Here is a 12800-nt window from a genome sequence, read left to right as displayed (position 1 = left end):
GTTGGTGTCACCAATCAGGCTACCCCTCAAGCCCCGAGAAGGGGTTAGTAAAAAACACCCTACCCCACAAGCCCCAGAAACCGGGGCTAGTAAACAAACAGACTACTCCTCAAAAGATCAGCCTCCACTTCAAACCAAATCATCCTACTCCTCCCACCAGACAGCCTGCTCCTCAAAAGGCAAAGCCCTTCCTCAAAAGGCGAAACAGCCTGCTCCTCAAACTAAACAGCCTGCTCCTCAAACTAAACAGGCCTGCTCCCTCAAACGAAACAGCCTGCTCCTCAAACTAAACAGCCCTGCTCCTCAGACGAAACAGCCCTGCTCCTCAAACGAAAAAGCCTTCTCCACAAAAAAAACAGCCTTCTCCCTCTGCCCAAAGAGGTTAGTATCAAATCTTTAAGTCGTCTGGTCTTTGTATAGATTTGTAAATAATATATAAGTCGTCTGGAAGGTTTTCCAGCTGGACGACTTACAAAATAAGTCGTCTGGAAGGTTTTCCAGCTGGAAACCTTCCAGACGACTTATTTGTAAGTCGTCCAGCTGAAAACCTTCCAGAAGACTTACAAATAAGTCGTCTGAACTCCAGCTGGAACCAAATCCTCTCCCAACTTTTATTTAAGTCGTCCAGGGTTAACTTGTTCTCTTTTATTGCAGAGATTGTTGCCTGGAGGATACAGCAGATGAGGCGATCTCGGTATATAAGATCTTGCCGGAGGATAAAGCAGATGGTGTCACCTCCAAAGAGATTGTCCTCTCACTTCCACTGACCAACCGAGCTTCGCTTCCAACGATCAACAACCGAGCTTCGCATCCACCGATCCAGCTCAGCTTCAGAACCGAGCCTGGTTGTATTGGACCAAACAGCTCCCACTGCTTCTGTGCGTGCAAGGAGTGAACGAAACGAAGAAACCTGCTCCACGCAGATATCTCCTTATATACGGCAGAGAGAAGGAAACTCCTTAGAGTGGGAAAGTATAATCCATTTCCCACACTAAACAGACCTAAGATGAAGAGCTCGCTGATTGGTTGAAAACTGATCCGTAGTGATTGCTTTACCCATAATAGCTTGATTTAGTCTACCAACACTGATTGCTTTTGTTTGCAGTGATTATTTCACTAAGGAAGAGGACAAACCACGTACATCACCAACTGGTGGTAATCAAAAACTCCGGACATCCAAAGCATGGCTGGAAGACGTAGTAAGTCTTCTGCTTATCTTTAAGTCGTCTGGTAACTTGTCTTTGTATAGATTTGTAAATATATAAGTCGTCTGGAAGGTTTTCCAGCTGGACGACTTATTTGTAAGTCGTCCAGCTGGAAAACCTTCCAGAAGACTTACAAATAAGTCGTCTGGTAACTTGTCTTTTGTATAGATTTGTAAATATATAAAGTCGTCTGGAAGGTTTTCCAGCTGGACGACTTACAAATAAGTCGTCTGGAAGGTTTTCGAGCTGGAAAACCTTCCCAGACGACTTATTTGTAAGTCGTCCAGCTGGAAAACCTTCCAGACGACTTATTTGTAAGTCGTCTGGAAGGTTCTAACTTGTATTATTTTATATGCAGCATATAGATGCTGGATGAATGTGCTGAGGCAGAGGTATAAGGAGAACCACAATGTTTCCGGAGCGAGCGAATGTGCTTCCTGGATCACAACTTTACCCAGTCTTGGGAGAAACAGTATCTGGTCTTCAAAACATCGTCGTCTGATCACAATGGTTAGGAAAAATGCTACCTAGTGGGGCGGCGAGTTTGTATGACGGATCAATGCCTTCATTTTGCCAATCAAACAAGAAGTGGGGGGAGGACATTGATGATATCTATGCGCCACTGAACTTGGACAACAAACATTGGGTGGCTATTTGGATATCGATCCCTAAGAGGCACATAGTCGTCTGGGACAGCATACCTTCAACTACCATACCAGAAAGATGGGATGAGATAATGGAGCCTTTTCTCGAGATGGTCCCTTATCTGATTGTGGAGTGCGGAGACCCATGCATGGGTTGGAGCGATACACTTATGAGAGACTCCTCAAAGATGTACCCACGGCCAACAATGGTGATTGTGGCGTGTACGCTGCAAAGTACATTGATGTCATGCTCTTGGGGTCCCTTTAGCCCTAAAGACTTTGCTAGGTCCAATGCGAAGACTATGAGGGATACTATGGCTTTGGCTATATGGACGGAGCTTGTTGATCAGCATCTGAAAGATAATGAGGATGGTGGTATGTTTGTAGGCATGTATGATTAGATACACAAATCAATTTGTAATAGATTTTTTAACTTGTAATAGATTTTTTAACTTGTATAGATTTTTAACTTGTATAGATACACAAATCAATTTGTATATTTGAACTATTTGTATACACAAATCTATTTGTATATTTGAACTATTTGTTTACACAAATCTATTTGTATGTTTGTGGGGCATGTATGATTTATTTGATTTTCTAACTTGTATAGATTTTCTAACTTACAATAAGTCGTTCTGGAAGGTTTTCCAGCTGGACGGACTTACAAATAAGTCGTCTGGAAGGTTTTCCAGCTGGACGACTTACAAATAAGTCGTCTGGAAGGTTTTCCAGCTGGACGACTTACAAATAAGTCGTTGGAAGGTTTTCCAGCTGGACGACTTACAAATAATCGGTCTGGAAGGTTTCCAGCTGGAACGACTTACAAATAAGGTCGTCTAAAAAAAATAAGGTAGTCTAAAATAAAAATCACACTGGACGACTTACAAATAACGGTCGTCTAAAAAATAAGGTAGTCTAAAAATAAAATACACTGGACGACTTCGTAAAAGGTCGTCTAAAAAAAAAATACACTTGAAGGGATAGTAGAAGGTAGTCTAAACACTGGACGACTTAAATACACTGGACGACTAAATACACTGGACGACTTCGTAAAAGGTCGTCTAAAAAAAATACACTTAAGGGATAGTAGAAGGTAGTCTAATACACTGGACGACTTCGTAGAAGGTAGACGAAACACTGGACGACTTAGAAATTAGTCGTCTGGACGGGTAATCAAGACTGGACGACTTATATTTAGGTCCTGGACAACTAGTCAACTGGTTGTGTACATTGTTTTCGTTATCCAGTTTCCTTGCAGTTTGAGCATTCCGTGCCCTGTGTTTCTTCCTGGGTTTGTGTCCCCTCATCCTAGATAGCTCCAACCAAGATTGCCATCTTGATTTCTTCTGTCTCCCCGGACCACGCTTTACGTTTGGAGAGAAGCATTCTCGTTCCTCAATATGTTGTGACACGATAGGATATATATTCTCTGAGTATCCTGCATACAGATGATTCTTTGAGTAAAGTGGCATACAAGTGTGTCGATATGCACACCAGCATGTGTTCCCAGCTGCTATAGGCATGAGAGCAAGGTATTTTCTCCACTCCATAGACACCACAACCACACTTTACATGTTCCAATCAACCGCACAGTCCATTTTGCCACCTTTGACAAAGAAACGCCATCCATCAATTGGTTCGACCGTCATCGTATCCGCTATCTCTGATCGAACAGCAAGCAAGTATTCAACACCCCGGCTATGTACAGTTGGGAGACTCAAAGCATCTTGTCTCCTTTTCCAATACCATTTTCCTAACTTCTGCCTTATGAACTCCAGCAGGAACGGAATCGGAAATCCTCTTGCTCGCTTCAGTGCGGAATTAATAGATTCAGCGATGTTGCTTGTTTTTATGTTGAACCTGTTCCCCTTACAATAAACCCTTGACCATAGCTTGGCGTCGGCCTTCTCCAAATACGTTGCAAGTTCCGGGTTTGCACTCCGTATCTCAGCCATGTACCGGTTAAAATCGTGAACCGTGTGCGCATAAGCAGCCCCTTTCACCAAGTACATGAGATGTTTCCCTTTAAACTTTTTGACAATGTTATCTTGAAGGTGATAATAACATATTCCTCGGGTTGCCCAAGGAAACACCTTCTCACACGCACTTTTAATGGCCGCGTGCCGGTCAGAGACTATCACCAGAGGCTTGTCATGAGATATACAACTAGCCAATTTTGTGAAAAACCATTCCCAAGAAGGTTCATCTTCAGCATCCACGATCCCAAAAGCCAATGGGAATATCTGAAAATTGCCATCTTGTGCGGCTGCAACTAACATAACACCTCCATACTTTCCACTTAGGTGAGTTCCATCCACCACAATGACCCTTCTCTGATACTTAAAACCTTTGATAGAAGCTCCAAAAGAGAGAAATAGATACTTAAATCTTTTCTCAGAATCAAGTTCTATAGCCGTGATAGAATCAGGATTTGCAATGGAGATTTGCTCGAGATATGAAGGCAGACGCGAATACCCTTCTTCTGCTGATCCTCTCACCAATTTCTGTGCATATAACAGTGCTCTGTATGAAGTGGTGTAATCAAGCGTCATGCCAAACATGTTCTTCATTGCATCAGTGATATGCTGTGGAGTTATCCCATCAATGATCCCAACACGATCAATGAAAAGACTACCAACATACTTTGGAGTACAGTGTCTCCGCTGAGCGATTCGGTCTCCAATTGAGCATAAATGTTTTTCCACATACTTTGTTACCCAAAACGTGTTTGACCCATGTTTCACACTCGCTCTGATCTTCCATCCACAACCGCTAACCCGACATATTGCCACAAGGAGAGTTTTTGTTGATTTGTATATTCTGAAAGAAAACCTACCCCTCACTGCTGTCAACCGCAGCTCTGAAAGCAGTGCATCCTTGCTAACAAAACTCTGGTTGACATAGATGCTGGTACAATCCGATTTTCCTCCTTCAATAGCATTTGTCTTAGCATATGTCTTTTCAATTTCTTCAAAACAAATATTATCATCATCTTCCTCGTCCTCATCTAGAACCTTTCCATAAAGACTGTAATCCCCACCATTCTGATCCGTTTCACCAACAATAGTGTTATCAGCATCCTCCTCCCCATTTTCCTCCTCCCCATTTTCCTCCTCCCCATCTTGATTTTCATCTTCAACAGACTCATTATCACCAACATCTTCAAAACATTCATCAGCCTCATCATTATCACCAACATCTTCTTCCCATTCACCAGCTTCATCATTATCACCAACATCTTCTTCCCATTCACCAGCTTCATCATTATCACCAGCTTCTTCTCTTTTCTCTGAAACCGTTTCCACCTTGCTGCGGCTTGATACACAAAGACATACTCTATGCGTTTTGAGTATCTCGAGCAAGTTTCGAACTTGTCTATCACTTGTAACATGAATGGGAGGACTGCTTGGAGTCATCATCATTTCTGCTGGTAATGAGTAGCTAATCTCCACAGTCACTGATCTCATGTCCAGGTTATAATCTTCTTGAGCCATTGCAACAAGTTCAGCATGTGTTGAATCTTCATTCAATAAAAACAATCTTGCTCCTTTGAGATCATCAACCACAAAATCCCAACGGAAATCTCTCAACAACCATTCTCCATACACTGCATGTAACTTAAAAATCATCTGCAAATATTCAAAATAAAACACATTAGTAAACATAGAGAAAATGAAGAAGTTCAACAAACATTATCGCAGACGACTTAGATTTAAGTCGTCCAGAAGACTTAAAGGTAAGTCGTCTAAAGAGGTCACTTTTGCAATTGAAAATTAAAAGGGACGACTTAATTCTAAGTCGTCCGGCTTTGTTTGTTAAAAAAAAAATTTCAGACGACTTATATATAAGTCGTCTACGAAAAACGGGCTAGTTTTGCATTTGACCGAATCGTGTCAGATCTTTGACTATTTCTGGACGACTTATAAATCAGTCGTCTCTGGAAAGTAAAAATATCAATATTTTATTCAAACTAGACGACTTACACGTAAGTCGTCCCAGGTTAGTTTTGTAATTGAAAAATAAAACTTGAAATTTAACTTTCTCCAGACGACTTAACTAAAAGTCGTCCAGCTAGACGACTTAATTTAAGGTCGTCCGGGATAAGCAAGGTTTGGACGACTTAATTGGGAAAAATTCTGGACGACTTTGCTTTCCCCGGACGACTTTAAATTAAGTCTTCTGACGGGACGACTTTATATTATGTCGTCTGGTAAAAATTAAATTATGAAGTTTTATTTTTCAACTACAAAACTAACCTAAGACGACTTACACGTAAGTCGTCTAGTTTAATAAAATATTGAAATTTTAACTTTCCGAGAGACGACTGAATTATAAGTCGTCCAGAAATAGTCAAAGATCTGACACGATTCGGTCAAATGCAAAACTAGCCTGTTTCTCGTAGACGACTTATATATAAGTCGTCTGGACTGTTTTTTTTCACCAAACAAAGCTGGACGACTTAGTTTAAGTCGTCCGTTTGACCAGAAGACTCATCAGTAAGTCTTCTACATACAGATGACTTACTTGTAAGTCTTCTACGCGAACAGATTTTGAAAAAAATTCAAATTCGTACCTTCAACTAGGTGAGATGACTTTGTTTGCACACAGGGTCTTCTCCAACCACCCAGAACCTCAAACGAAAGCAACCGTAAGTCAAAACGAAAGAAATATGGCTCCAAACAATTTTGAATCAAAAGCTTCAGTTTTTTGGATGAATATGGAGAGAAAGTGAAAGAAATGTTGTTTTTAGTTCATAACAATTGAAACAGAGAGAGTGTAAAGAGATTTACGTGCATTAAAGGGCATTAAAAGCTCCAAACAGTTCGTACAAGGTTGTTCCCACTATTCATGGCAGTGGCAATATTGTAAATACTTGAAGAAAATGAGGTTGAGACAGTAAAGAAGCCATTTTCGAAAAAAAAAAAAAAAAGGGTTAATGGCATTTTCGTAGATAAAATGCAGATGTGGGGTTAAAAACTCAAAAAAAAAATGAGTCAAAAGAAAAGGTTAGTTTTCTGTTTGAATTCAAGTTTTGAGTCACTTTTGCAATAAGCCCTTAATAGAATGAATAGTTGACAAAAAATAGTGAATAACTTATGAAAATATGAGGCATTATACCATTACACGATATATATGATCTCTAAGACTAACCCCCCCAATGTATACAACTGTCTCAATTTTCTAGTTAAATGATTTGGCCTAGAAGTATATGGCTGTGTCTTTATTTTCTTCATAATTTTGGTGGGAGGATTTAGTGGAAGTTTCAATGCAAATATCTACATCTGCCATATCTTTAAAGTGCTATTAGATGTTCCATCCATTGGCGTTTCAGGTCATTCTCGCTTCAAATAAGCAAAAGAAGCAATAGCATTAGTGGTTTGATCGATTAAATGTGTAACATCATCAGTCTCTTAATTGAGTGGTTGAGTGTTTTTTTTTTCTGACAAACTTCGGACTTCAAAGATTTGTTTTTGGTTTGCCGCTTAAACACATAAATGGGCCTGTAGCATCCAGCCCATGGTTGCAAAACCCAACAAGTTTGCCGCTTCAAGCTTGTAGTGACTAGTGAGATGTTGTAAGTTGTCCCACATCGCTTACAGGTAGACAGAAGGACTCGGGAAGGAGAGTATAAGATGAGAAGTGGGGTGATTGATCAATTCACTTACCTGGACGGGGTCAACTCATGATCAAGAAGATGAGTGGCCTAGGCTAGTGACCTCCATTGCACATTAAGGAGGGGTGCTTAGCCTAAGGTCTCCCCAAGTGGGAGAGCCTGCGTCATTATTTGTGGCAGGGGGGTCTGCGTTCGCGCGACCCCTACCATACATTGCAGTTTAATTTTTTTTTTTTTTTTTGGTGGCGCAACACAGTTTAAAATCTTTGATGTAGCGTATTTCAGAAAAACATATTCAGAGAACAAAAACCTCTAGTAGAGTTTTCTTGGACATAATAATCCACTATCCCACATGGGAAGCATGTAATAAAAGAAACTAACTTTCGTTGAAACCACATCCGAATCCATGTAGGCATGAGCTTCTTCAAGTACGGTCACTCTTTTATCTCTGCATGTGCATGAGATTCTCTAAATGAACTCTTTATCATACGTTCTTGTTTTTTTACTTGTTAAGTAGAATACTGTTTCGAACAATAACAAAAATAGTCTTTCAATATGTCATAAACAACACCATGCTACCCGCAGCCTTGCCATCCGTTGTAAGCTTTTTATCATTCTGTCACAAATGCATGTAAGTAATTCCCTTGTATAACGAAAACTTCGGTAGCTGGCAAAAAAAAAAAACTTTGGTAACTTTTGTATTTCTGTGAATACTTGAGAACAATCATCTTATATATGCCGAAAGATGATACACTGATTTGGTTGGAACAAAATCAACACTCCCACATCGGAAGTATATATCAAGTAGGTCGGTTTTGTTTGGAGTATAAAAGAAAGTGGCGTTTGATGGCTGAAACTCATCTTTGCGCTTGGGGCAATGACGCAGCTAATGAGGTACTAACCGAGGCGCGTCTATTGCTTGTTGAAAACTATTTCCAAACCCCCTCATTGTTCCTAGGCTTGACCTAGTTCTTTGAGAATTTCTGGAAGGACTTCCTTCTGGGTAAAGTCCTACAATCTTTCTAGTTCAAGTTTGGTTTCTTTTTTTCTTTTTAAGGCATTTTGTCGGCATCTTTGTTTAAAGTGAAAATGATGTTTTATAATGTACTCACAAAGCTTTTTATTACAAACACCAATCCGGACGATACTGATTCTTAAGAACACAACTTAGTGCTATTAACTGAAAAAACATACGTTTTGTTGTTGTTCCATTTTCCAAGTCGCTGAATGATCTGACATAGTAGAGAATTACTGGAATATTTGAGAGTCTCTTAATGAATAATTATCCTTTCCTCATTTCTTTAACTGGTTAGCTGTAGAATGATCATCCCAACAACAACAGATTGAGTCCCTGATATATGTCATCATATACACTATCCTTTCCAATGTCAATATAACGTATTATTGAAGAAACATTTAGGGTGGTGCTGGATGATGTATCACAAGTCCACCATGATGCTATGTCTTTTCCTTTACTGAATTTAAGATGATAATGTTGATCGTAGATTCTTCTTCACCATTAACATCTCTCACACATTTTTCTGTGATTGGATTGTATTGTCAGGCTACACGCTCAGGCGCTGACATTAGCCGCTCAAGCTGGAGCAGCTGCAGTGGAGTACTGGAGCCACCGATCGCTACCCCAAATTTCTCAAGTCCGACAACTTGACCAAAGACAAAAAAAAAAATTCTTTTATCATTGCTGATGCATATTCCTCCTATTCTAGGCAGCTAGTGACATTTTTTCATGTTTCTTAAATCCATCTTTTGGTACACTCTGAAAATGAATCGCTTCTGGGTTTTATAATCCCCACGACTTGCAGAGATCCGAAAATGTAAGAAGTAACATGAAGAAATTATATGAACAAAATTGGAACTACATTCGGTTTATGAAGCTGATTAGATCAGTATCTTCAGTTTCCAAACTCAGTGCATTAGACTGGTACCATCGTCTAAGATTTGATAGATGACTTGAAATTTTCGAATCATCTCTGGCTATAATATATTTTCGAAAGTTTGATGGTAGAAGGTTGTTATCAGCATTCTCTCGTTTCTCCTTTAAGACATTGATCTTTCTTTCAACACATCACCCACATTTTTCATTTTTATGGGCCTGTATGTCCGGCTCATGTGTTCAATGTACCCAACCCATTTAAGGCTTGTGCCATTAGTTTAGATGTTGTAAGTTGTCCCACATCGCTTGCACTTAGAAAGAATGACTCGCAAAGGAGAGTATAAGAGGAGAAGTAGAGTAAACAAGCAAATCACTTACCTGGACAGGGTCAACTCATGATCAAGAAGATGAGTGGCCTAGGCTAGTGACCTCCATTGCACTTTAAGGAGGGGCGCTTAGCCTAAGGTCTCCCCAAGTGGGAGAGCCTGTGTCATTATTTGTGGCAGAGGGAGCCTGCGTTCGCGCGGCTCCTACCATGTATCATCAGTCCTAAATCATTGTTAGTTAATTTCAATATCTGGAGTGAATAATCACATATAAAGCCTCCCTTCTGGATTAGATTCTAGTTCAATATTTGTTATTTTTCAGGCCTTGTCCAAATAACAAAGGCCTCTTTACATTTACTGAAGATCTAAAGCAGAGAGAAGTCAATGCAACTATGTAAACGAATTACATACATTTCTTATGATGATGTTTTTCTTACAGACAAATCGAGTGCTCTCACTAGAGAAAGTAAGTGTTGAATAAGATAAATAATACTTCATTATTCATGTCTCTCTTGACTCTTACAAAGTTCACTAACATTATTCTGGTTATCCCTGAACCCTTCCCCCAGATCACATAAACAACTCTGTTACACTCTTTTTTGTTTCCAATCGCTGAATGATCGATCTAACAAACCGTAGATAAGTTTATCTTTTCTCCTTTTATAAACAATCATTAAGAATCATAGAGCTGAAGATCCCTTGAACGAACTCGCTCTGTTTCAACTTTTCTCTGTGATCCTCTGCTGAAAGCGACTTCTTTTCAACATTCCTGTAAAAATCCGCCACAAGACAAAGAACCATGAGAGAGCTATGATGATGCAGTGTAAATATCCAGATATGTAAGCAATCAAATCCGAGGATGAGGAAGCAAATACCGTTGAGGCAAACTCTGATTCAATGCCTTCTTGGCTGAATCTGAAACAAAAAGTTCATCTGCCATTGGCGTAATAAAGGAAGAGAGCAAAGGGTCAGCAGCTATAGTGGAAGACGACGAAGGAGGAGGCACAGCAACACGCGAGGATCCTTCAAACAAGCTCTGAAAGTTTCCATCAGGAAACTCCCTCTTCAAGATTGATAGCATGGACTGAGCCCCACCTCCACCTCCTCTTCTTGCTTTCCTTTTCCGCGTAGTCGTCACGTAAACATTTTCGTTAAGGAATGGAATGAAACACACTCAATCACATAAGTTAGATAACGGTTTTAAGGAAGGAAAGGAAGAAAGAAACAAAAAAAAAGGATATCTTGAACATGTTTGCATGCTGAAGTGTTATATGAGCAACCATATCAGAGCTCACTTTCACCGCACAAACGGGGCATACCTACAAGGAGACAAAAAAAAAAGTCAATCTCCAGGATTCAAACACAAGAACCTATTGTAGCATCTGTCCTGACAACGAACAAGGGCTACTTTCACTTCATTATTGTTACATCCAAGATGAGCAACTACTAAACAAAGATCAGCGGTCTGCCTAATCTACCAAGAATCATTGTGATGAAACATTAATAAGTAGATCAACATGAGAAAAAGGTTTGATTACCAGAATAAGTAAATATGGAAGAAATATGTTTACCCCGTTAATAGTGTTCATAGGATGATCTTCGTCGATGTGGCAGCAGAGGGAGACGATATCAAAGTAGTCAGAGCAGAAGGGACAAGCATACTCCTCCCTGAAATCATCTTCTCCCTCTATCTCCTCAAACCCCAAGAAATTATCTGCGTTTTCATTTATTTATTTATTTTTTTAAAAAAATCGATCAAACACAATGCAAAGAAAGAAATGGTACAAGTACAAAAACAGAGCATTTGAAAAAAAAGAAGAATAGGACAGGACTACTAAAAATGCGTTCCATTCTTGCGTGTCACACTATATGGGCAGACAAATAATAAATCGGGGATCAGAAGGAACATCAAGATTTAAGTAATAAAGGATGGAAACACTAGCAGCAGCAGAGTAGCAAATTCATAACCTTTCCCTGTCAAATATGTCTTCAGGTTTGAGATGAAACTAACGTTGTACCGAGCAACAAGTTTTTGAATTTCTTGTTGGGTAAAAACAAGAATCAAAAAGGTTCAAACTTTGGAGAAAGTTTCATACCGAAACCCAAGAACAAACTCTTGGTATAAACTACCACACACGCTTAATTAATCGATCAAGAAGCCTCAAAAAACAGAAACTTTACCTTCTCTAATTCATTAATTAATTTTTGCATAGGATCGAGATAATCGCAACAATATGATCTGTTCCTCCTTTGTAAATTTAAATTAAGCTAACAACAATAATCAAATCTCAAGAAAATGAAACGAAACCGACTCACCAGATCGGGACAAGAAATCGAGCTGGTATCTTCTTGAAGCCGATGCAAGACGATCAGTCCACGAATCTGAATCCATATTCTCTCTATCGAAAACTAAAGATTCCCACTTTTCAACGAATTAAAAACCGAAGAGAATCCAGAAAGAGATCAGAGCAATTAATTCCAAGGGGAAAATTGATTAATCGGTGAAGATTATACAAAGGATATTCCGAATCGAATTGATTCCGACGAGATGCAAAAGAAGACGACGACGAGATGACGATTCTACGTCGGTTTTCCGGATTTTGTTTCTTTTTTTTTATTTATTCTTTGGATAGAGAGTGAGAGACATATAGGAGGAGACCGAGACGAGCTTTTTTTTTTTGTAACAACAAGACAGGAGACGAGTTCTATGTAATAATTACATAAAAAGTTCTATTACATGTATTTACTTTCTTTTATGTTTTTTTTTTTTTTTTTAATCTCTCGACTCTCGCTTTCAGTTACCCGCACGAGTGCATGCCGTTCACACCTTTTCCCCGCCGTGTATTCCCCTCTGATAGTACAAAACTGGCACGATTTTTCACCTTGATTAAAAACGTCATGCTGTTAAGTTCAGGCTTTGTGTCATATGCTACTTTTTCAGTTATAGTATGTTGGTCAACTTAGCTGCTGCTTTAACAGAAGTTTCAACTATTTCCAAACAGTAAATTGTGTACATCACGAAGTCTGGTTATGCAATTTATCATATTGGTTCTGCAGATTTTTTTAAAAAATATATGAAATTCTCAATATGACGCAAGCAAAACTTTCACGCGT

General features: G+C 39.4%; 1 protein-coding gene and 3 non-coding genes across 4 annotated transcripts; 3 read left to right on the top strand and 1 right to left on the bottom strand.

Moving 5' to 3' along the window:
• Positions 1 to 7510: 7510 nt before the first annotated feature.
• On the top strand, positions 7511 to 7672 carry LOC130512033 (U1 spliceosomal RNA). Its single transcript, XR_008945597.1, has one exon. It is a non-coding gene; the product is annotated as a U1 spliceosomal RNA (small nuclear RNA).
• A 653-nt stretch (positions 7673 to 8325) lies between these two features.
• LOC130512051 (U4 spliceosomal RNA) lies at positions 8326 to 8477 on the top strand. Its single transcript, XR_008945614.1, has one exon. It is a non-coding gene; the product is annotated as a U4 spliceosomal RNA (small nuclear RNA).
• Positions 8478 to 9730: 1253 nt separating this feature from the next.
• LOC130512032 (U1 spliceosomal RNA) lies at positions 9731 to 9893 on the top strand. The gene has a single exon (XR_008945596.1). It is a non-coding gene; the product is annotated as a U1 spliceosomal RNA (small nuclear RNA).
• Positions 9894 to 10077: 184 nt separating this feature from the next.
• On the bottom strand, positions 10078 to 12392 carry LOC108848884 (protein DEHYDRATION-INDUCED 19 homolog 6). The gene is made up of 5 exons (XM_057006742.1): positions 12003 to 12392; positions 11258 to 11400; positions 10926 to 11005; positions 10562 to 10819; positions 10078 to 10455 (listed from the first exon to the last, which is right to left on the bottom strand). The coding sequence occupies exons 1-5, from the start codon at positions 12076 to 12078 to the stop codon at positions 10347 to 10349; spliced, it is 666 nt and encodes a 221-aa protein (XP_056862722.1). The 5' UTR covers positions 12079 to 12392; the 3' UTR covers positions 10078 to 10346.
• Between the last annotated feature and the right edge of the window lie 408 nt (positions 12393 to 12800).

This window comes from Raphanus sativus, chromosome 4 (genome assembly GCF_000801105.2).
Source record: "Raphanus sativus cultivar WK10039 chromosome 4, ASM80110v3, whole genome shotgun sequence".
In the NCBI taxonomy this organism is placed as follows: Eukaryota; Viridiplantae; Streptophyta; class Magnoliopsida; order Brassicales; family Brassicaceae; genus Raphanus; species Raphanus sativus.
Note: the sequence above shows the minus strand (reverse complement) of the source record. Positions and strands in the feature narration are given on the sequence as shown.